General features: G+C 40.6%; 1 protein-coding gene across 11 annotated transcripts in view; it reads left to right on the forward strand.

The window, feature by feature from the left end:
* The window catches only part of SMPX (small muscle protein X-linked), a 43,328-nt gene that overhangs the window by 13,037 nt on the left and 5,784 nt on the right, over window positions 1–24,507 (forward strand). For 7 of the 11 annotated variants that reach the window (XM_068918019.1, XM_068918053.1, XM_068918074.1 and 4 more), the window contains exon 4: window positions 87–240. In XM_068918019.1, coding sequence (XP_068774120.1) covers window positions 87–227 — 141 coding nt within the window. In that variant the 3' untranslated portion in view covers window positions 228–240. Of the gene's footprint in view, window positions 1–86; window positions 241–1,220; window positions 2,787–6,374; window positions 6,697–9,041; window positions 9,347–24,507 lie in introns of those variants that run through there. The other 4 variants (XM_068918035.1, XM_068918029.1, XM_068918039.1 and 1 more) reach the window with 4 other exon arrangements.

The following is a 24,507-nucleotide window of genomic DNA, read 5'->3' on the forward strand; positions in this document are numbered from 1 at the left end:
TTTCGTGTTTCCCAAATAAGCAACCTATGTTCATGCTCAAGAGATTTCTATAGCAGTAGCAAGGTGACTGGTTTCCTTCTGTGCAGAGTGTTCCTGCTTCTACAGAGGAGGAGAAAGACAAGAAACATCTCCCAGGAGCTAAGAAACTTCCAGGCCCTGCTGTCAACTTATCAGAGATTCAGAACATAAAGAGTGAGCTGAAGTTTGTCCCCAAAGCTGAACAGTAGTTGAAACAAGCAGGTGAGTAAAAGAGATGTTCTTTGCATGGCTCTAGGAAAAGCAGGCTGATCCAAAAACTTTTCTTTGTCAAAGGATGGCTTTCCAATGACTCCAAAGGACCTGGAATTGCACCCCATATTTCAAAGACAAAATATAATCTCTAGAAGAAAAGCTCATAATCCTTGGAATTCTGCATTATTTCAAACCCAGAGCATAAAGGAAACTGTATCTGATGATATATGGCACCTACCTGCCCCCCTAACACAAAATGTATTCAGCTACTATAAATATTGAAGCCAGCCTAAGCTTCATGATTCACAAGCATGAGTTTCAGTTTTACTGAATATAGGACTTTGATTTGTACACACAAACTACAAAGAAATTTATTACAGTGATGGACAGGTAGGTCAGCATTTTTAAAAAGCTTCTTTAGGATGTTAAAATTCAAAGATTTCATCTTATTTTTACTTCTGCAATTCAGAACTGACATGCTAATGGCTCCATGCACTTGACCACACAAATGTGCCTAATGTCACTCACGGTGACCAAGGACATACAGTATATCTGCATGGCAGGGAGATCTGGGCTCCTTTGCAGTGGCAGCTGGAGACCAGGCAGGGATCCTTGGGCATTGCAGACAGTACCAGACACCTATGGATTGAGCCACTGGACTATGACACGTACCCCATATTTCATCCTATTGTTTTAAAAGGAGATATTCATCGCTTCATGGCAAATTGCAGAATTATTTTCATCTGATTTCAAACAAGACCTATAAACCTCTGTTGTCCTACATTCTGAGCCTTAAAGCAGTTAATGGTCAATGAAGTTATCATCTAATTCTCTTTGAAAAGCCTGAGTCAGTGAAGATGCATTAGGAAGTAACAATGAAAGTTCAGCTGTACAGATAAGTGGCAATACAAAAACCTGGCTACAATAAGAAAAAGATATTTGTGTCACATAGTAGTCATCTGAACTGCCAATTGTGTCTATTGACACAGGTCCTTTTTATCATGAAGGGAGGCAGAGGAGTTAAGCTGAGTAAAAGAACATCATCTTGAATTTGCTGCAGAGAAACATAAAAGAAGAACAAAGGAAAATAAAAATCCAATGCAAAAGGATTCTGTAAGCAGAGAAATGTTACGGACCAGGGATCTTGAGAGCAATGGCATAAAATCAGACTGAATTGCCACAATGCACACTGCAATATTAATTTATTTTTATGTACAGTATAAATATGCCATTTAGAAGGAAAAATGTTCTTTTTTTTTTATTGCTTTTGCCCTGCTGAATCATAATGTTCCTGTTATTTTAAAGAAACAACAGCATATTTCTCTTCTGAAAACTTGGGAAAAGGAAAATTAACCTTTTGTAAGATGTAACATCATAGTCATCGCACTAAAGCAGTGCCCAGAGATATATGACTTTTTAATATGGGACTTTAAAGACCTTTTCCTTGGTAAGCGCTATTTAGACATAAATATAATTCCATTTTTAGTTTCAGATTATTGCTATTCTCAATGTTTACAATTATTATTTTATCTAAGTAGTTTATTGAGAGTCTGACAGAAACATTATGGCATGCACAGAGGTTCACTCCAAGAAAAAGATTTCCACAGGAATGGTTAAAGGGCATCTTGAAAGTTGTGAGGTCACTCTGCAGCCCTTTCCATCTGTTCTTCTTATGATGTAGTCTTGGTTATGAGGTTCTGACGGTGACACAGATGGGACGGCTAATCCCATCGCTTACAGGAAGGGAGGGTAAGGCAGAAAGGAAGAGAGGGTGAAAATGACGCCTGAAGGGAAGGTAGTTCCTCCTAAGGGGGAATAGCTGTAGGAAACAACATTGCTCAGCTGGAAGCAGCAAGTGATCAGAGAGTTCTCATGCTCAGCCATTAAATGCATGTCCCTTGTAAGGGGATGGGGAGTGATTGACTGCAGGTCTGTCCCCCAGGGGATCTGAGTATTTTTGTGCCCAAACATTACTGCAGTGATTTACATGCAATACTAAATTTGATTGCAACAAACCTGCTTATCTGGTTAATGTTAGAAATACTGCTTTCTAGATTCTGGATAGTACAGTCACAGGTCGTATCTGAAAACTTAATTTCTAGAAGAATATCAGACACAGTAATCACTGGAGACTGCGAGTTTGGTTTTAGTTGCAGGGCAACAATACACTGCACATTTTTTTTGTAGCTCTAACTTCCAACAGGGCTGATAGCCGTTCCTGTTTGGTAACACTATAGACGAGCAAAGCTGCAAAGCACTTTAAGTTTTACAAAGTATTGAATCCAGCTTGTTAGTCTTTGTCTTTGAAAGGAGCTCAAATACTGATTTCCTGTTACCTGGATGTTAGGTTTACAGTCTTTACATTCAGAAATGCAATAAACTTCTTTTAGGACGCAGTGGCATCCTTCTGTTATTTCCTTGTTGCTTCTATCCCTCAGTGTCATACAGAGACCAAACTGACTGTGGATGATTTCATATCCTTCTTTTACTTCTTGCTAAATTATCAGTGAGCAGGTTGGTAATGGATAAGTACACTCTAAACTTCTGGCTTGCTTGAAAATCCCTTTTCCCAACAGCTCCTTAGAAATCTAATAAACTATTTTGTTGTTTCAGGCACACCTACTGTAGTTCCTATGATTGGTCCCTGATGATTGTTTGGTTGTCTCAAATTTTGCATACACAGCTTCAAATATTTGATGGTATTAAAACAGACCAGTCTTGTAGTCTTGTCCATCTGAAACAGATAAGAATTTAATTCCAATGAATGATAAAAAAAAAACAGCCTTCCAATCTATCCATTAAAAAAAAAAGAAGCTGAAACTTAGAGCCTCATGCCTTAGCTGATTTTGATCACTGCTCAAAAATCAAGTGCTACTTTAATCACATCATAGTTCTCACTGAGCCTGGATAGTCACGGTGAATTGACCATGAAGGGTTCACAGCTTGATGATTCAGGCCTAGAGGAGAAACCAATCAATTTCAATGCTAAATAAACCAAACCAAGCGTGTACATAAGTTCTAAATAAAACTGAAATGTAAAGCAATTGCCTGCCTCATCCAGCAGCCTTGAGAGGTACTAAATCTAAGGATTGTCCCCTGTAGGGAACATCAGTTAGTTCTATTGTTTTAGCCATGACCTGCAGCCTTGTACAAGTCCTGATATAGTTAAAGAATTGTTGTATGACTGACCATGCCAATCCAGTGAAGGTTATCTTTATGTGCAAGAAATTCACACTCCCGTCTGCCCAATACTTAGCTTCTTGACCAAGACAAGGTAACTGATCTTCCTTCATAAAATCATAAATTGACTGATCAATAGAATATGTCTGTGTAGAGTCCATATGGATGGATGAATGCATTCTTTGTTGTTCATAGTTTGGAAATAAATTCTCTCTCACATCAGTACAGTAAATTCTTTTCAAACATGCACAGTTAAGGGATTGCCTTTGCTAGTATTTTTGTATTTCTTCAGATGCTCTGTAGGAGATATCCACCAACACCGGTAGAATGGTTCGAAATTCTCTAAATAATTTCCATTATGCTGTGATCCTATGACCTAATATCATAAAAGTATCAAAATAAATACCTAAACATATCAAAAAGATTCCAAACGTTTCACAACTACAACAGTTGTTTCTAGCACTTCCTCCTAGTATTGCTGTTTGTCACTGGATTGCTTCAGTAAATTGCAAGTCAACATGGTCGATTTTGTTATCATTTATCATTTCGGTCATATAATGTTTCCTTGCTCAGAAATAACAAGTAACTGTGTACTTCCTGTCACTAATGTGCAGAGTGCAAACCCATCAGCAAAACAAGGAACATGCCAAACAGTAGGTTGGTCAATGTAATGTTGAACGCAGCAACCTTTAATTATTCACAAATCCATTACTACCTAATTTGTCCACTAGAATAATTGCGTTAAATATCTTTAGTTTTGCTCTTTCACCAGACTGGATCACCAAACACGGATAGGCATGCTAAGATCGCAGTTCTGAGTCTAACAGGTTGTGGGAAGGATATAATTAATAAGATATCATAAAACTGGATCCATTGGGTCATAAAGTGCTTATCAGTTAAGAAATTCCTGTCATCATCCTTTGCTGCTGATCTGTCATCTATAATTAATTAGCATACTGTTCTTTGTCATAAAGAATTTTTTCTTCCGTGAAACTGTAGATGATGTGTTTGACGTAGCTAATTTTAATATAAAAAAAGAGTTCTTTTGTGATTAGTTTTCCTCTTATTCAGCTACAACTTTTTTTTCTTTTTGTTACTCCCTTTGTATGCCCACATTTCTATATGCACAAGAGGAAAACATACACCAAATAAAATAGTAACAAAATAACACATCCTAATCAGCTAAATATACTTCCTATTGAATAAGTAATGGTAGGAAGCATTTAATTTGTGACAAATGGAGCATGAGATGGCTGTCACTGATTGCTGATTGTTGTGATATCTCATGTGATAACTAGCAGGGTGATTGTACCTGAAAACGTGACTGCGCACAACCGGTATGTCACCTACTTGTGTATATTACTTGCAGTGAATTTCTAAGCTCACAACTGAGTTCTCGCCTCATTCTGCACCCCTTCATGTTAGTGTCCTCAAGAGTGGGGATCTGTGTAACACACCTTTTTTCCACATCACTTAATGTGTCTTGAAGGGCCATAAAGTCTGAATACTGGACTACATTTTGAAAGGGCCTAAACCTTCAGATAGCATAGTCCAGTCTTTTCCCTTCTAAGGACTATCAAATTAAGAGTTACTGGAAGAACGTCTCCGAAGGTGAAAAGGGGAATTTACTGCCTAGTTTCACAGCGTGGCGTTACAAAAAATCTTTGTTAGGGACAAAAAAGCAGGCGCAGGATTGTTTCCTGGTCACGTCTGAAAAAGCTCCCATCATGACACCAATAACGATTCTAGTTAGAATCTAGCTAGAATTTGGTTAGACAACGTTGCTAAGCCACCTGCCTTGACTGATGTTAACATGGTACTCGTCCTGTTCAAGGGGTGAGAAATGGGCAGCAGGAACCTGTGGGTAAGTTGTTGGCTTCATTTGGACCCCTGATAGTGAGAGTGGCTTAAATCCTAAAGCATAGGGTTAATTCTGTTGTCGAGTTACAGAAGAAAATGAGGTGTATTTTGAGGTCATAAGAATAAGCAGCTAGCAAAAGCTTAGACTTTGCCTTGCCTGCAGCATTGCCTCCTCTGTAACATATTCGGAAACTTGCCTTACATAAAATGAGGAACCTTGTCAGCAGAGCAACCTCTGAAACTGGCAGCATTTGGAGAGAAGAGAAAAAAAGGGAAAAATATAGAGGCCCCTAGAGGATAGAGTGCTTAAATCCATACTTACAAGATGTTCCTTGCAGTTGCTATTAATTATTTACAAAAAATGTCAATCAACCCAGCCCAAAAATACACATTGTAATTTTTCCTATTGAGTACCGTGGAAGTTAATTACAGTTTCATGCTATATACTGCTTTTAAGCTGCATCTCAGTTGAAAAGGGGCCATCTACTTCTCCCTATGCCACTATTCTGATAAACATTTCAAATCATTGTCTTATTCCCATGCTCAAGTAGACCAGAAGGGTATGGGTGAACTGAGAAACCATGAAAAACAAAGTGACTGGCATTTTCTCCAGCAAACACACCTAGTGTCTTGCTTGTCGAAGAACTCTGACATGGTATGAGCTCTTGAAATAGCCCCATCATTTTAAGAAGATGATTCATTTGACTAAGTCCGAGTCGCCAGCCTTCATGTGAGAGAAGGGAATTTTACATCCAGAGGATATCAGGATAGGTCAAGAGTTAAGGTTGCCTTAGCTGGAGTGGAAACAACAGGATCAAGAATGAGGATGTGATGGCAAGAATCTCTGCCACCCTTTTTCTACACATTAGCCACTGCTTGTGTAAATCTCAAATTGGCTCTTGCCTTTTTCTACCCTTGGTTTCCCAGCACTCCTCATTGCTCGCTTCAGAATTCCCAGATTAGCAGTGCTCAGGGATTTCATGGCCAGTTATCAATTTTGCCAGACCCCTTCACTTTGCAAAATTGTCTTAAGAAACTAGGTAGTGGAGGGGTTTTAGGAATTTTTAACAGTATGTTTAACGTTCTTTTGGTTTGCCTTCTAGGTTTTTTGAGTCCTTTTACATCATGTTTTCAGACTTCCTAAACCAGTACAGCTAGAAATGTATTTGAAAGAGAAAGCTGGAATTCCCAAGAAATAACATCAGAGTAACCTTCGGAATCATGTTACTTCCTTGAGCAAAAATAAAATTATTCACAGTTTGTTTCCCAGAGTTTCTGGATACTGAAGAAAAAAGCTAGCTCATTGCCTGTGAAATGGCTGGCTGCTGTCCATTATCAGGTGCAAAATGAAAGTGTATTCTCTGCCACCAAAGTGGCGCTATGGTAAGCCTCCAGCATGTCCTTCCTCAGCCCTTTGCAAATCAAGGAGAGGTTTCCTTCCATATTCTCTTGTTGAACAGTGGAAGTGAGGAGGACAGCAATAGACTGGAGACACTCAGTTACCAAGAAAGCTTGAAGGTATGTGTTATTATTATGAGATTTATTATACTGAGTAAAAAAGAGGGCATGTTCTTATGAACTCTAGATGTTCCCACATGAACTGGTTAGACAGAAAGAAAGACTGTGTTTTGTAGTTATGAAAATGAACTAGTAACTTTAGAACAAACTCTGAAAAAATCAGAGAAAGTTTTTCTCCAAAGCAAACTACAGTTTTTCAAAACATAAAGTAGTAAATAACTGTCATTTACCAACTATGTCTTCAAACACTGTTTTTATTACTGGAAGAGAGAAGTACAAATTAATAAATCAAAAAACTGTCATTTTTCCAAGAATCTTGGAGTGTGACAGGAAGCCTTTACCAGTTTTTAGAACATAAACATGTACTGCTCTGCCATCACCATATTCAGAGTCTCATTTCCAGAGAGTTTGCAGCCACGTATGCGTGAAGAGGCCTCTACACACATACAGAAGAAGTGACTTCATTTAGCCTCTCACTCTGAAACTTTAATGCCCTTAAAGTAAAAAAATATTTCACACACTGGAAATGTGACCCGACAAATTTCTATTCCATTCCAGAATGAGAAACATCAGTTTTTAGACTGGGAGAAAGTTCCAAGTATTTTGTGTGAAAGCTGAAAATTGCCCACTTTTTTTTTTTTTTTTGAAATGAGTCACTATTTAATAACTGCTTTCCTTTAATCACTCTATTTATTTTGTTGATTGCTTAGCCTTGACCTTTTATGTTCAGGCTGATTTATACAGAAACCTCTATATTCCATCAATGCGCTTCTTGACAATTCTTCTAAAAACTAAATTTTCTAATCATTTCCCTGAATTGGATGCAACTGCTGGGATGACATCTCTCAGAGGAAACTTAGAAAGGCATGAGGCCTCCTGAAGATATCAGACGAGGCATCAGTGAACTGTGAAGCTAGGATAAAGTCAGTAGGTTATTTCTTCCTTGCCTCTGCTCTAGGTATTAAGTAGTATGAATGAGCTGCAGTACTGAAAACCAATTACCCTTTAAAAGTATTCCTCTTAGAAATTTCAGAATGAGAAATCCCTAAAACTTTAGGCCTCGATTAGGGCTATTTGCTGTGTAAACAGATCTTGATACCTGGAGAATATCTTTTGACTTAAACAGAGCTTGCCCTGAGGCGCACACATACAAATCCAGGCAGAACTAATTGTAACTAGGGAATCACAGGCACTGGAAAGTATTTGGACAGAAAGAAAGAGATGGTACTTAACACTATTAAAGAGTTATGAACGAGGTGAGAACAGTGCTATCTCTCTGCACCTGGGAACTGTCCCAGCAGCTTGAGCTGGGGGCACTCAGACGTTACGGTGACAGGCATCATCGAGAACCCAAAATAATATATAATTCCAGTCATTAACCTTACACAGTTCAAAACATGTTCAGCACAAGGCTTTTCAAGTACCCGCTTCATAGTTAAAAGGCTAACTGCTTTGGAATACATAAAGCACGACTCACTGCATTATTAACAACTCAGCCAGTTTTATCAAATCTGCATAAATTGTAGCCAATTAAGCTGACAGTATGATCTGAAATATTATGGCTCTGATGTGATAATCAAATGAATTTTTGTCTCCTAAATTTAGTGCCTCATCATTTTTGTTTTATAGTTTTTATTCGTTTCATTTGATAAGAGACTACCTAATTATGTTTTCACAGCCCTGTGCTCAAGAACCACATAAATTCCTGCCTTAATGCACTTTGGAATTTTTGTCGTCTTTTTGAAAATTTTGGCTCAATATTGCATGGATCTTGTGATTTGTGTGACCTGTGAGCAGGCCATTTATAAGTGTCGTGAAGCCTTTTCTATAGTTAGGGTTAGGCCTGCTTCAGCCACTGAATTACTCCTCATGTGCACCTTGTTTTGAAAGATGTTGCTTTTTTTAGTGCTACGGCTACCTCTGTTCCACACTTGAGTGCAAATTCCTTGTGATATTGAGTGACATCATATAATGCAGGCTATAGGAAGAGCTCACCAAGGCAGTGGTCCCAACACTGGGTTACACTAGTGAGGAAGTAATATGCTGCACACGGTATTGTTTTTTGCTCTCCCTACCTGCTGCAGTTTTAACTTCCTAATTTCCCTTTGACCCACAGCAGCAGTTTCAAATACAGTGTATTTCCATGCAAGAGAACAAGCCACACAGCATAAATAAGCATGTCCTACAGGCATGTATTTTTTTTACTCCCAAGTGTTGGTCATACTTAATTTTTCACGTTTGATTTGCTGCAGGTCAGAGCTAGCTGAAGGGAAGTTCAGCTGAAATAACCTTTGCTTGAACTTCAGAGCAAGTATGAACTCTGGCTTTCTCTGTCTCCATTTCGTGGTTACGGTTGTATTTATTTCTGACCACAAATGGCTGAGCTCCGTATACAAACATGGATTTAATAAAAGCAGAATAACACCCTCCCCTTCACCCCAGAATCAGTGCCCAAAATTTACTCCCGCACTTTGGTAAAGTTGCCATAATGTTGCTTTCAATTTGATAATTCTGTTATTCAACTGATAAAAAATAAATCGAGTCCTTTGGCTTTTAGTTCTCCTGGGTCTTTGTTCTTATTTGTTGCCTTGGAGCAAACCTCATCTTAAAATTGCTGTTACGCCTGCCTGGCCATATAGAGCCATTCGCGGTTCGGAAAAGTAATCATGAAGTGAACAATAGCTGCTGCAGTGAATGCCCTTATGGAAGAAGTGGGCTATAGCCATACTTTCCCCATTTCCTGACAAATGACTCAAGGGAGAAGCTGGCTAACTGCTCTATGTCAGCTGTTGTGTTAGTGCATTTTAAGAGCAGGAGTGGCAGTAATGCTGGCATACACATGAAGAGAGCAGAACTGGCAAAACAGCTTTTACAGAGGAAATATCAAAGAACAAAAACTTCCCCCAAAGCCAAACTGATCCTGTTTGGAGGGAAGGACATCATGACAATAACTGAAAGGTTTTATTTCAAGGCTTTTCAAAGGTGTAGCCTTTATATTTAAGATGAAACCAGCACAAAGCGTGTACTGAAATGGAAGAAAATATAGATCTGAAGACTTAAAATATTTGAGCTTAACTAGGCAGAAGGCAAAGAAAAGTAAACCTGCAGTTGTTTCTGTTTGCAAGTCATGCTGTTCTTAGGTGCGATATTCTTCCCAAAAGATAGTCTAAGACCAGGACAGAGTATATCCTGCACAATACAGGACATTTAATTAAGACTCAGCTCTTTTAATTCTGAATTTCTAAATGTCCTTGCTTCTGTGATTTTGTCTGAAAACAGATGAATTGATCAGTCCCCTCTGATCAGTTTCAGTTTTTCAGTCTGTTTGCCAAAAGTAAAGCAAGCTCACATGGGCATATCTCACATGTACTTCTGTATAGTTTAAACTCTTTGTACAAACAGTACTAAGTTAGACAATGACCCAGAACTGTAGTCTTTCCCTCTCTTCAGATGATTTTCCTATTTTTCTTCTTGAATTTGACAAGTTTTGCAATAGATTTGCTACTAGAAGTTATGAGAATAATTAATTTCAGGGCAAATCAGTTATGGCCCTTTAAGGAGCAGTTAACTGATGTCTCTCAAGATACTGTAATTTAACACATTAGTAGACAACATCTGAGCCACTGTTGAGCATGTGCGTACTTAGTCTTTGACAAACCAGTAGAAACCTCAATGAAAGATGCGTAAGCCGACACGCGTTGCTTCACACGTGTAATGAATAAGAGGATGGATCTGGCAAAACACCACAACTCAGCTGACAAGTAGTAACTTGCTGAATCACAGGGTAACTCAATTATGTGTCCAAATGCGAAGCTATTTGCAGTTTGGTTGAAATTAAAGACATCTATTTCCCTGAGGCAGGATGAGAGATAGACTAATTAGCTCCAAGTTCTTAAACGCCGTACTTTAATAGGGATCATATATGTGATTGGAGGTTGGCTCCCAGAGAAGCTTGTGCTGACCTGAGGCTAAAAGCCTCATTCTTGAGCTAAAGGTTCATCATCCCTAAGCAAAGGAAAGTCTTCAGGAGCCTCGCTGCAGTGAGAGTTTCGGCATCTAACCAACTCCATCAAGGTAAACCTCGGATATAAATACAATGTATAGATACATATGTATAGATACAATGTATAGATACATTGTAAATATACAATGTATATGCATTAGAGCGCCTTGAGACAATGCAGCTTTCCTTGACGTTCCTCAGCCAATGACCGAGGTTTTAGAAACAGCATGGGGACATTTGGGCAGAACGATGCTGGCAGCCATCTCTGACAGCCATCAGCTGGGGGATGGCAGATCTATGCACTACTGTGAACTCAGGTGTCATGAAGAGGTACTGCAAGCCCTGTGGGGACCCAATCTCTCTCTTTACCAGGAGGTGTTCCTCTTGCAGGATCTACCAGTAATTACACCAAGCCCCATTCAACTCCTATTGGCTGCCTACAATATTAAAGAGGGGAGCCGATGGGGAACTACTGCCCCATACCCTTGGTGTAGGGCAGCTGTGAGCAGAGAGTGGATGGCCCAGAGCGTATGGCACCTACCTGGCAGATGCTGATCATATCTGCTTTGATGGCTCTCTCCCAGGGGCTGGACACAAGCCAGCACTGCTTTGATCCAGTGAAATTGCTCAGGGACAGGTCCTGGCCCCTCCCAAGAGGGAACTGGCTCCAAGGAGACATGCAAGGATACAGAGAGGAAAACGAGGGATGGAGATGCCTGTTCTCATCCACAGCCCCCAGTATTTCCAATCACACAGGCGTGGGATACTCAAGGGCCCGCTGGCCTTCAGCCCCACTCAGAAACCTGCTCTCCTGCCATCCTGAAGAAGAGACAGCGCTGCATACGCTGTTAAGAAACCTCGAGCCACTTCTGCAAGCGGCACTGTGAACCTTGAACAGAGAGCTGTTGAGAGACAGATAATAGGAAATAATGAAGATAATCAGATGGTCGTCTTCTCTGGGACTTCAGCAATGTCCTGAGTACAACGAGGAGCTATTTCCCTTCACACTGGATTTGCAGTGAGTGGGAGCTACCTCCTCCAGATTCGCACAGAAGTACTTTCTTTAAAACAAGCACAGGAGGAATTTGAAAACCTGGCTAGAGAAGGAACATGCTGGTGGCCCCCGCTTCTGCGTTAGCTCAGCAGTTATCACATGCACCCAGGATGCATGAATAAAGCAGGTCAAGTCCTTTTTTTCTTCAAAAGGATTAAAAACCACATTTCTTGCCTCCTTGGAGACTGTAGACTACCTGGCATGGGGGACATTTTCTACACTGTGAGCTAAAGCTAGGCTGCTGTGCAGAAATGAATTAAAATTAATCTGTAGACGAGTGATCCCGACTGCAGCTTAGCAAAGCGCTCAGGCATCAGTGGGGAAACCTGCTTCTGCTTCCTGTAGCCTGTGGATTGCCACATACCTTATCTAATGTAATTCATGTAGCAACAGTCTCCACAAATTATGCTTTAAAAGAAGCCTGCGTAGCTGCTGCTGTGTTTTGTACAGAGCCTGTTCCAATTAGGTAGGTGCTGAAGAGGAAAGTCTTCTCAGCAGTGGAAGCCCACCAAGTTTTCAGCACTGCTCGGGGTTGCATGTTACCCAAGTACTGAGCTGACCAAGCCTGTCAAAACTCAGGTATCTGTAGACATATGCAGGAGCACAGTTTGAGGCCCATAACATTTTTGTGCCCTTGAGGTTATGGTGTAGCTGAGCTGCAGTTTAGAGGATCACAGTTTTGGAGTTAAGCACTTAAGTCACTTTTGCACCTTAGGCATCTAAATGACAAGGAGCCTGGCCCCAAGTGCTAAGGAAAACAATTGCCACTCAGTGGGAACTATGCTCCTAAATCAATCACTTCCGCGCTTCTGAAAATCCTACTCCCAATTTGTATGTGCAAATTACATATTGTTCATTGTTAAGGGTAAATATGCCTCTGAGTCTCTCTGCATGCAGATCCAGGACATATACTGACACAGCTGCGTAAGTGCTCCAGAAGGAATTGTTATATGTAGATTCTGAAGAAAAGCCTTTCTATAGAGATAACTGAGCAAAAAGAATCTTTTCCACAGACATTTTAGATCATCTTAGTGGAAATCCAAAACGAAAAATCATTTGTCTTGGATGTATAATTTTTAACAGCAGCTGGTTCCTCTCACCTTTTTCTTCTATTTCTTTGTGGAAAACATACTTTTTTTTCAGTTTGTTTAGTAGTAAAAAAAAAAAAAGTTGTGAAACAGGATGTGGTGGAAAAGCTCAGTTTTCCTATAGAATTTCCAAGCAATCCTAATACCTCCTTTTTAAATGCTCAGCTGTCACAGGTTGCAAAATCAAGGAACATATTAACAGTACACTTTTCTACAGACAGCATGCTCTAGCACTTTCCTTTATGTTTTGAAGAAATGTCTTTATTTCATAGAAGATGGATTTATATTTGAAGCTCTAATAGGCGGCAAAAACCTTTAAACACAACATATATACAGAGGTTAATGACATGAAATAACTTTGTGTGTACTATAACTGGATGTATAAAATATTTAACAACTCAGCAACAAGATTTCCAAAGAAGAGGTAATTATCACGCTACTGGCCGTAGCTTCAAAGAAACAAGATAATGTGAGGAACTAAACATATCCTGCACTGACCAGATGTCAGAATACACAGTTTTCTAACACAGCCACTTAAATGTCAAGTTAAATTAGCAGCATGCATATGATATCTTGCCTTCGTGCTGATCCATCTCTGAAGAGATACTGTGGGTTATGCAGAGGATGGCTGTCAAAGTTCCTGAGCCTATCAAGACCTCACTCTTTTACAATGCAAGGAGGCCAGGAAATCCAGGACAGGAGTGTTAAATATTCAAAAGAGGCTGCAGAAAATGTGGGTTAAAGAAAGACCAGATGCCAGTTTTTGACAGTTAGTAATCGCTTTCTCACCACACTTTTTTCCTCCTGTTTGCTATTTTTTCATATTAAGTGCTAAGCATTTCAGAAGAAGTATTTGCAAAGTGCACAGAGGCCTCCCAGTCCTGATTTGAATATTGCAAAGATAATACCCTAACCATCTTCCATCTCTTCTGTATACATACTGGCAGGGATATGAATTTTGACTCAAGGCCTCTTTTTATTGCACATGCCAGAGTTAAATTGAAAGAAACCAGGTAGATGAATAGCAGCATGAGTAATGACAGTTGCATCGTGCTGCGATATTATGTGTAAGCCTGTCAGATGCGCATCCTTATATAAATATATGGAATGACACCCACCCCTACATCATGAATTTGGTTGAGAATGAGCCATATGACCAGGAGGAAGTGGCATTTTTAGAAACTATAACTAGCCTAGATGTGTGCAAATGTGGGCTATTTGCAGTACTGCCTGGCTAAGGTGTCAGGAGAGGCAGAGTTCATGATGAATAAATTGGGCGTCACTGCCAAATTGGAGAAGGCTGAGATTTCTGGTTTTCCCCTTCTGTTTTCTTGGGCAGAAGCCCCCGGTGAGCGTCTCTAAGATCTAGAGCTCGTTGTTAGCACGCTAATAGCGATCCGAGAGAGCTTGAGCGGCGACACGCACGTTGCTTCAGGCACAACAGCAGCAGCGCTCGCCCGGCCCCAAGCCCCACCGCCGTGCGCGCGCTCCCCGTCCTGGCGCCCGTAGCGGGGCCTCGCCGAAGCGGCGAGCCAGGCGGTGCAGCGCCTGCCTCCCCGTTTCGGAGGGGGTACAAACACTCCTGCCTTCGCCCCTCAGGAGGGGCTGCTAAACAGCTACTTAGCTAGGAGGTCTGGGCACGGCGCGGGTATCTCCTGGCACCCGTTCTCGGAAGAGCAGCAGGGAGCAGGGGGTTTCGCCTTGCAGACTTTCAAAGCATCCGAGTGCCAGTGAAATCCCTGAAAAATCCTGAAAGAGCTGAAATCACAGCAGAGCTACATCCCTTTGCTGCGACTTTGAAAAGGAGTCGGGATCTCAGCACAGCGCTTGTTACGACCTAGGCCTGCGCGGTGTCCAAAACGATGTACCCAGCTGCGACAGGTCCCTTTGTAACTTTAATTGCAGTTCTGTTTTCCAAGGATTAGCGCACGACGTGACAGCTGAGGAGCGTTTGGAGGATTGTTCCCATTTCCTTCTGAACCACAGCGGGAAACGCTGCCTCCGTCGCCAGGCTTTCGGGCTGCAGGTCGGCCTCGATAGCCTGGAGCTGCAGGTACAGGTTTCTCCTGGAGGAGGCAGGGAAGCTCCATTTGCTGAATTATTCTCGGGCTTTTCAGCCCAAACAGCCTGCGAGAAAGCGCCAGCATAACCTCATTTAGATGCCACGCTCATTTAAGGACTTCTTTCGTTTTTAAGCGTCAAAGAACTTTTTTGTGCTCACCAACAAAGGCCTCTGGGCATTTCGCGTCATCTCAGTCTCCTTCGAGGAATGGGATTTGTACCAGTTTAACTGCTAGTTTCCTCCCTTAACTATAAAAGCCGACCCAAGTATTGCATGCTGGTCGGCACTTGCCCTTGTGGGTTTCCCTGGCTACGGAAGAAATGTGCTTTTTTATTTCCCCCCACCCCCCTCTCAAGAGTAATGTAAATGAACAGTGTGTTCTGCTGCTCCTTCAGCAATGTGAAGTGATAAAATGCAGAAGAGTTTTTTCGGGCAGTCATTTCTGTTCTTGCCTTTACTGGGTTTATCATTATAAAAGGCTGCTTTTCAAAGCATTAGTTTTGCAATTAAATTCTAAGCCTACCAATGCTACTTACATTATGATTCTAGTACAGAACATTGCCCAAAGGGTTAATGTTGAGTCTAGTAGTAGTTTTCTATGGAAAAGAAGGGGGAATTGTTATAGAGAGATTAATCACAGTCAAAACAGATATGCAAATGCTGCATTGTGACTGGTAACTCTTACGGGAAACTAGAGGGCAGACTTTTAAAATAGTTCGAGCTCTGTAAGATGCAGATCAGTACCTCATTGGCTTCCCAAAAACACATAGATGCCTAACTCCTGAGGACTGCATCTTTAGCGCCAAAATACTTTTCAAATACTATCCTGAGATGGCTCAGGAAGCCTATTAAATAAAAGTAATATGCATTGCTAGGTGTCAGTAGCCAAGCAGTCGGTATTCTAAGTCTGCTAATTATTGTGTTCAACACAATGGCGTTGCCCTTGCCTTATCCCCTCCCTTGTCTCCAAGTTGTTGTGTTCATGATTTGTGTCTTATTGTGTACTAAAAATCACTTGGGGCTGAACAGTTTTTTTTTTTTTTTTGACATGTGTGAGCACTGCTTAGCATCCAGATGGGGCTTGCTTTCTGACTCAGTCATTGTAGGTTCTTTAAATGCTTACAAAGGCTCTTGCAGTGGCAGAGAAAAATTGGGAGAAGTGAACCCTCATGGCCAAATCACCAGGAAGCATGAAATGAACAGAAAATGTGTTAGTTTAAAAAGCAAAGCAAAGCAAAACAGACAACTCATGATCCAGTCTTACGATGCAGAGGGGAGGTGGGGCATACAGTATAATTTTTAGGGCTTGGAGTTGTCAAAATGAATCTTGAAGGGCAGCATTTAAGTGTTTGCACCATACACCTTGAATGCAGCTGGAGAGCAAAGCAGCAGGAGACTGAGATGAGGCAGAGGGTGAAGAACCAGTCTGGGAAGGTCCATTTTATATCATACTGCAGAGTTGGGCCCTGCCCTCAGCAGGACTGGGGTGCAGGAATATTTGGGGTTAAACCACACTAGAGTTTAAAACGAGAGTTTAAAAAAGAGAATAATTCTCTCCTGTTTGGAAGAACTAACTACCTCCAGCAACTTCTGGACTCTGGGATTGTTGAGCAGGCGTTAGGGTTTGCAAGTCTGCAAAACCTGAAGTTGTTGGCCCTTGGAAGACCACGTGAAAGAGCTGCTCCAGCATCTGGGCAGACTGCTGGGGAGCTGCTGATAAGAAACTGCCCAGATCAGTCATGCTTAGCGTTCAGTGTTGCATCAGGAGAACTGCGGAAAGCACGATGTTTCCATAAAAAGTTACCCTTTCAACACATAAACCTTTCCCAGTGGAGAAATGTTCCATCAGAAAATGTTGGACCGGTTTGAGTCTTGGCATACTCTAAAGTACAAAAGCTGATTGCATTTTAAGTAAACTTCAGCAGCCTCAGCCCATGCCAGCTCTCAAACAACAAATCAAGTAAACTCTGCTCTTTCTGCCATAATTATCCAACCTAATAATTCTCTTGTCATTTTCCCCTTTTGCTTCACTGAAGGAAGAAAGGCCGTCATTGCAGTACAGCCAGATGCTGTTTGCTTTTAGTTTCATTGCCCTGGAATTTGATATTCATACACAGTCATGATATAAATATACAGCAGCTTTAATCCCAAATTATGTATGTACAAATGACACTAAAATTCAATTACCTTCAGGACACACATGATCGGGCTTTGTTTTATAAAGCATGGTTTTGAAATATTCCTTTCCAAAAACAGCATGGAATGCACATTTTCTTCAGGGACAAATGAAAGACAAAGTCTGCCTTGCCAAGGTTTGAACACAGGGCTTTTGAAAGTCTAACAAGTTAACACCTAATGCTTAGAATTTTCCTCTGAAACATAAAAGTTCCATGAGAGGTGGAGAACATTTGTGATGAATTGCAGAACTAGCATCCTGAAGCCTATATGAATTCTGAAGGATAATGAAATAAAAATGTTCAGACAATGTTAAAGTTTGGTAGGAAATGAAAAACCTTGCAAGAAGTATGGTAGCTGAGGTTGAATGTTTGTGCTCATCTGTGCAGATGAATTAACATACTGTGTAGTCTATTTTATATTGTGTTATCTGAAAAACAGCATTTATAACCATTTGCCCCGACCATCTCATATCTACAAAATTATGTGTGATTACAGAACTAGTACAGTGATACTGATTCACCTTTCATTCATGCTGGTATATCTCTGAAGCAACTTTACTGACTTTAGGTAAAAGTGAAGAAAAATTAGTATCTCTGTCTTAACTTTTAGACAGAAATAAGCACAATTAGACCATGTGCTCAGCCTTAACTGATTAACTGATGCTTTTGTGACTCATTTATTAACTTAATATTGTTTTAATAGGTGCTTTTCCACATTCAATTCCTTGAGTTGCTTTGGAAAGGAAAAAACTATCATCAACTCCACAAATGTCAGCAGGCAACACAGACAAGTGGAGCTTTAGAAGTGCCATTAGTGAGGTCATGTACTTGAGGACCCTACAAGATTCAGCGGAGTGCCAGATATTTCACAGTTTGCAGCCTTTGCCCCTACAACTTCACCACCTCCTGCAAAATAAAAATTCAGAATCTCTTTCTCAAATTTTTTATTTAAAAAACTCAAATAAATTTTTAATGCTTCTCAGTATGTGAAAACCATCCACATACCAAGGCGTGCTGCCTACCACTGGACATGCAATTTGGAAAACATGCCCGTTTATCAAGAATATTAAGTGGCAGCCAGTATGACAACAAAAAAGACATGAGCATTCAGGGGTGAAATCAGAGAATCTTTCCAGCAGCAACATTTTGCTGTGTGATATGTTGCATTCAAATTTGCAAGAAAGTTTTGTACATAATTTAAAATAAAGTTTTATTTCACTGGAGAGCTAGCACCAAATGAAGCACGAGCATAAATGCCTTCTTCTAGAATCTCCTTTCTGTATTAATACAACTTACCTGAAAATCATTATTCATTATTTAGTTATGTAGCACAGTTATGCGTTTTATGCATTTTCGTGGTGCCCAGCAACAGAACAAGAGGCAACGGGCAGAAACTGAACCACAGGAAGTTCCATCTGAACCTGAGAAAAAACTTCTTCACTGTGAGGGTGACAGAGCATTGGAACAGGTTGCCCAGAGAGGTAGTGGAGTCTCTTTCCCTGGAGATATTCAAAACCCGTCTGGATGTGATCCTGGGCAATCTGCTCTAGGTGACCCTGCTTGAGCAGGGAGGTTGGACTAGATGATCTCCAGAGGTCCCTTCCAACCTAAACGATTCTGTGATTCTGTGATTCTGTGATTTTAGAGTTTGTACAGCATGAAACAGAATGATCTTGAAGCTGATAGCCTGTTCCTACAAAGACTATTATTGCAGTGTTTGACTGACTACAAGACTACTGAAAGGATTCAGCTGAAAGATCCTCCAACCATCTCATCATAGACAGTCAGCTTTCTCCAAATTTCAGCCCCCAAATCAACTATTTCTCTAAAAGACCAGAACTGACTGGCCTGAATTTTCAAAGAAAAGCACAGAATCTCTAGGGGTTTTCCATTTCCAGGGGAAAGAATCAACATTTTTAAGGCACTTTCCACAGGATGCTCCATTTTCTTGGAATTCCAGCTTCCCATCCCCCCTGAAAGAGCAGAATAACATTTTTAAGTATTTCCAACATTTCCTGTGGCAAGCCTGTCGGTGGGTGGTGTGGGCTGGAAGTGGCACTTGGTGCTCAGCAGCTTCTAGCCTTTGACTCTGTGGGTTTGGTGCAGACACAGACCATTAAGATTATTGCATACTTTTATAGTCTAAGCTACTAAACAAGGATTTGCAAGGTGCCATAGCAAATGTCTCTGCTGCTGGGCGCAGTTATTGGCAGTCGCTGTAGCTGTTTATAGCTCACTCTCTGAGCTATGCACCTATGCCTATGCAAGTCTCGCATGGGCAAAACTCTTGCTGAAGTGAAGCGGACTGTCACAAGAGCAGGCAGCAAGATTTTGAGAAGTGCCAGATGCCTTTAGTCCCTCAGCTTGCACTGCCCGATGGGGGATGCGAGAGGGCTTGACGTTTGCCAGCTGCAGGGCTCGGGAGGGGTTGGCTCATGACGAGCCCCAAAGGCCGTGGCCCCCTCAACCAGCAATCACTTTTGACATGATCCAGGAATTCTGTATTTTAGCTTTATAATGATTTGGCCATGTTTAATGCAGGTTGCATAGAGCAATGCCAATCATTATGTTCTTGCCTCTGTACTTCAACCACAGACACCTGTGAAGTATTTCCCCTCCAGTGATCTCTGCCGTACGCCTCCAAGCGCTGACTACAGGGAGTCTCTTCAGCAAGAGCACTTACCACCATATACATTTTCTCCTAGCTGGAAATACTGAAAATACTTCATTTTCAAAGACATATCCTGGTTGAGAAACCCCAGTCATGTAATTAACTCTCAGTAGGTGCACCAATGAGTGCCTCCTTACAGAGCCTTCATCACTTTCAGTACAAAAAAGATGTCCTGTTGTTTCAAATGGCACTGCTTTTCAGGACTTTTTCTTTTAATAGCTGATTTTCACTGCTGCCTGTCCTATACCGAATGTCTTGTCAATCACTATTGTATTTCTAATAGCACTTAGCCTGGCCGCTTTGTCCTGTAGACATCAAGATTAACAGTTTGATTTTTTTTTCATAGTGGGACCTTGCAACATGTTTTCATTTTTGTGATGCACCAAAGCCAGGCTGCACTTCTATCTGCTTTTCTCCATGTATCTGAAAGTTGATAAGTGGTTTTGGTTATCACTGGAGGAATCAATGGGACTTGTGGCACCTCTAATATGCACTTTGCAGGGTCAGGTCTTAGGCCTTTGCTACCCTTACTGATGGCTATGCTCTGACATTAATTCCTGAAGTTTTACTGTCTCTGTTAGGCTTTGTCTTGAGAATCTGAGTTGCTATTACAGAGAATGAAAATGAAATAAAGTGGGACTATCCTGCAAACTCCTTTCTAACTTCAGAGCCATATTTTTTTTTACTGTTTAAGCTCTTTAAGTCATGTGACTTCATTAAAGACTATGTTGGTATACCTGGTAATACAACTGGGATGATACCTTCAAAAGGGGACCATGCCCTAAGCCTTGAGTGAGGCCTACACTAAGAATCCTACTGCTTTTTAAAGCAGAGGTGGGCTAGATGAATGAGACTAGGTTAACTCAGACAACAAAGCAATAATTATATGCACACACTTGATAAACATAATAGGCCTCAGTAAAGCATCATGGAGGAAAAATATATTCTTCCCTTTGGAAAGAAATAGTTTCAAAGGTAGTGAGTGTCACAGCATAGTTCTCATTAACAAAGGTAGAAAGGGCCATTGCACGGGCTCATCAGCAACTTTAATCAAAGTGTTTGGTAATCAAACTTTAATCAATGTTTGTTTCCATTAAGAATCACAAATGACCTCATAAAGATGACATTTTAAGTTACGAGAAGTCAGTGGGAAAGCGTTAATGAAAAAAACAGAAAATTGAAGTGAAAAGCTGACTATGCTACGTATGCTACAACCACTGTGTTTTGAGGCATAAAAACTTAAGGGTAGTTCTGTAAAAAAACACATGTGCAATAGCAGTACTGATACTAGAAAGCATGTCAGAGCTCATATGTTTTCTTTGTGTTACCATTTTGAAATAAGTTGTGCATAATCAGGCATTAAAAATTCAGTCTCTCTATGAACTGCTCAGTTATTATAAAGCCCAAGGTATGCTTTCAGGAGTTTAAGAAACTGTTGATTCTTATCCCTAAACCCAGCATATATATACTAGTGTCTATAGTGAATCCATAAGCCAAAAACTGTGCTGAATAAAGTGCAACTTCTTCTAACTAGTGATAACTAGCAGCCCATAGCGTATTGCTCTAGGCAACTTTCTGACCTGAGCTAAGAGCTCTCCAAATAGAGGGAAAAATGACTAGCAAGACCAAGGACTTACAGAAGTGCAGAACACATTTCTACTGTCTAGAGTTTATAAGGTTTGCAACACAATGCAAATCCTAGACCTTTTAGATTAGTGCTAGACCAGAAGTAGAGACAGTTGTCATAGGAAGAAGTTATTTCTTTTTCCCTGAAAATGTTGAAATCTGAAACTGCTTGCAACATCCTGGAGTGTTAGGAATCACATTTGCTATCATTTGGATCATCTGCATCTGGGTTCCATTTATCAAAGAAAAGAAAGTGAGTATAGGTCTTTTCAGAAAAGCAAAATTCAGAATCCATGTTCTGGAAGAGATTTTGGAAAAGGTTCTGATTCAGAAGAAAAATCAGAGGTTTTGCTTCTGAAGTGAAAGAAATTCTAAGGAGAAATCTTTAGGAAAAATGGTATTATTTCAGCTTGATTTTTCCAAAGGACTACAGCAGCCCTTGCTCTTGGGAACTCTCCTGGGAGTGTCCTAGGAAGTGCGGGCAAACTGGGGAGTTCCCAAGCATGTGGTGGTTGCTCCCAGGCTCCTTGCTCTAGTTATAAAGTCCAGGAGCTTGGGAGTTCCATCTCTGCAGATGGATTGCAGAGCTGCCAGACTCCTTACTGCAAATCCACAGCTGGGAGCCTGGAAATACCAGAACCCTGGATTTGCCTAGATTATCAGGGGTGGGGAGGGGCCTCTGCTTATATGTAAGAGCCTTGAAGTCCCTAGACAGAGTTGGGATTCCCACAGGCTCCCAACTGTTTGGGGACCTGCTCTGCAGAACATGACATGGATGCTCCGAGAGCTCCCACCTCTGCCTGGCTCTCTGGTGCGTGATAGGGAAGAATTTTTAAGGAAAAAAAAAATCTAACTTGAGAAAAACTTCAATATGCGATACCTCAAGTGAGCAAGTTGTCTTCTCGAGATGAGAAGATGCCTGCAGCTGGGTAAGTGAAGAAAGAATCTCTCTTCTGAAAAATTTATACAGAATTTTCCCTCTAGACAACAACTGTTCCTAGAGACCTGCACATCTGTCCGTGTCTATGAATAACAGAACATGAGGGATTCTGTAGGATTTAATTAAAATTATCATTTTTACTATTGTTACATGATTGATTCAATGAAGACCAACGACAAATGTCGGTCCTTCAGGGAACTGATAGACTTCCATGCTTACATAACAGTTAGCCATTTGCTTTGAAGAGTTTTAAAATATCTGCCGTATATGCTGCCAAGCTGCTGCTTCAGCTGACTTCAGCCACGAATCCATGCATAAACCTCACCATGAATAATATTTACATCTACAATTTATTCATGTATTCTCTTCGTCATGCTTATCAAGTATCCGTAAACCACTTGCATAAATAGCTGCTGTGCCCAAGTAGTTGCAATCTCCAGATTACTAAGAGAACAAACTAGCAACCGCACACAATTTAGTACTACCGCACTGAGCCAAAAATCCTCCAAAGAGCTTCAAACACATGCCGTTTTCTAGTCTCATCATACACCACTTAAACTGTTATGGCAGCCATTAGGTCAATGCAAGGCCATTCTTCTTAATTGTGTTATGTTGGCTAAGTGCCCAATTTAGACCTTCAAGAATATCTTAAGTTTGTTCCTTATTTAGCAGGAGGTGAATTTGCTGCCATAATATATTGATCTGAAAGACCTCCATTTGACACCTGTCACTTCAGAGCTACCATGCTACATTGCCTGTCTTTTGCACATGCCTGTACTGACTAAGCTTTGTGTCAGTGTAGGTAACAAGAAATCGTAACAAAAGTATAGTGCATGGAATGATTTTACTCAGCATTTTTTATCCTAAATAAAAAGATCTGCCACGTTTGGCTAGGCACGCTCTTGCGTAATACTCTATTGTAGCTGCCTTGTGCACATCCTACAGAACCACAAAGAGTGGAAAGGATCAAAATTGTCCTTAGTTCCCTGTGTAATACTGTCTGAAAACAGATGTAAATTAATTTGAGAAACAATATTGAGTAAAGCTCTATAAATATTTTTTATGGTAAAGATAAGCAAAGATCCTTATCAAAAAGATGATTTCCACATTTCAATGGGAAAGATGTCATTAGTGTCCAGCCCTCTGTTGCCAGATAAAAATCTCAAAAGGAGAAATTCTGACCTTTTCTGTTTTGAAACTCTATGTGTGTGTGTGTTTGTGTGTGTAACCTGAATCCTCTTTTTAGCTGCTCCCCCATATTTTTAATTGACTGTACGTACAAAGCAAAAGAAATTGGAGGAAACACAATCTTTTCAATATGTTTTCCAGTAGGAAAAATATTGAAAACTGAGAGATGCTATTGTTAGCCTGACAGAAATATAACAAATATGTTTAAATAGTTTGCAAAAAGCATGCAACAAAGCAAAACATATTCTAATTGAAAGTAAACTTTTAAATCAGTCAACCAGCTACCATTAGCAGGGAGTCAAAGGATGAATCTCCATTTACAACCTCAGCCCTCTCCCTGAAGTCTCATCACAATATTAATATGTTTGTCTGGAGCACATTTGACTTCCTACAGCTTCTTCTGCCATCCGTGTGGATAGTGATTCCAGATATGATATAAATATTAAAGCAGTTGCACAGGAGAAGGTGATCTTAACAAGTGGTGCCCACCAAAGGGAAGTGAGAGCAGACTAATTAAAGCAAGTCCCTTGGCACTTCAGGTTACCAGCTCAGGAAGGGCAAAGCTCTTGCCAGCTGAATGGTAGAATTAGGAAGCCCATGGAGACAGTCTAGCTTTTTTTCATAATCCCAAGTCCCTAGAATAATCTATAGAAGACATCCCTGGATTTACCTTTTTCATAAATTTTTCCTTTTGAAGATTACTGTGTGTGGAATTGTAGTCTAATTCTGCTCCAGACCAACAAAAGTTCATGAACTCTGGCCCCTTCTTACTTTACTGAAATGAATACCCTTTTCATTCCCAGGGTGTTTATTTGTTAGGAATGCCCAGATGTCATTTAAAATTCTGGGGAAAAAAGTGTCCTAATTTCTTCATGGGAAGTCTTTACCCTCATGTCTCACTTGCACTTC

Source organism: Struthio camelus, chromosome 1 (assembly GCF_040807025.1).
Source record: "Struthio camelus isolate bStrCam1 chromosome 1, bStrCam1.hap1, whole genome shotgun sequence".
In the NCBI taxonomy this organism is placed as follows: Eukaryota; Metazoa; Chordata; class Aves; order Struthioniformes; family Struthionidae; genus Struthio; species Struthio camelus.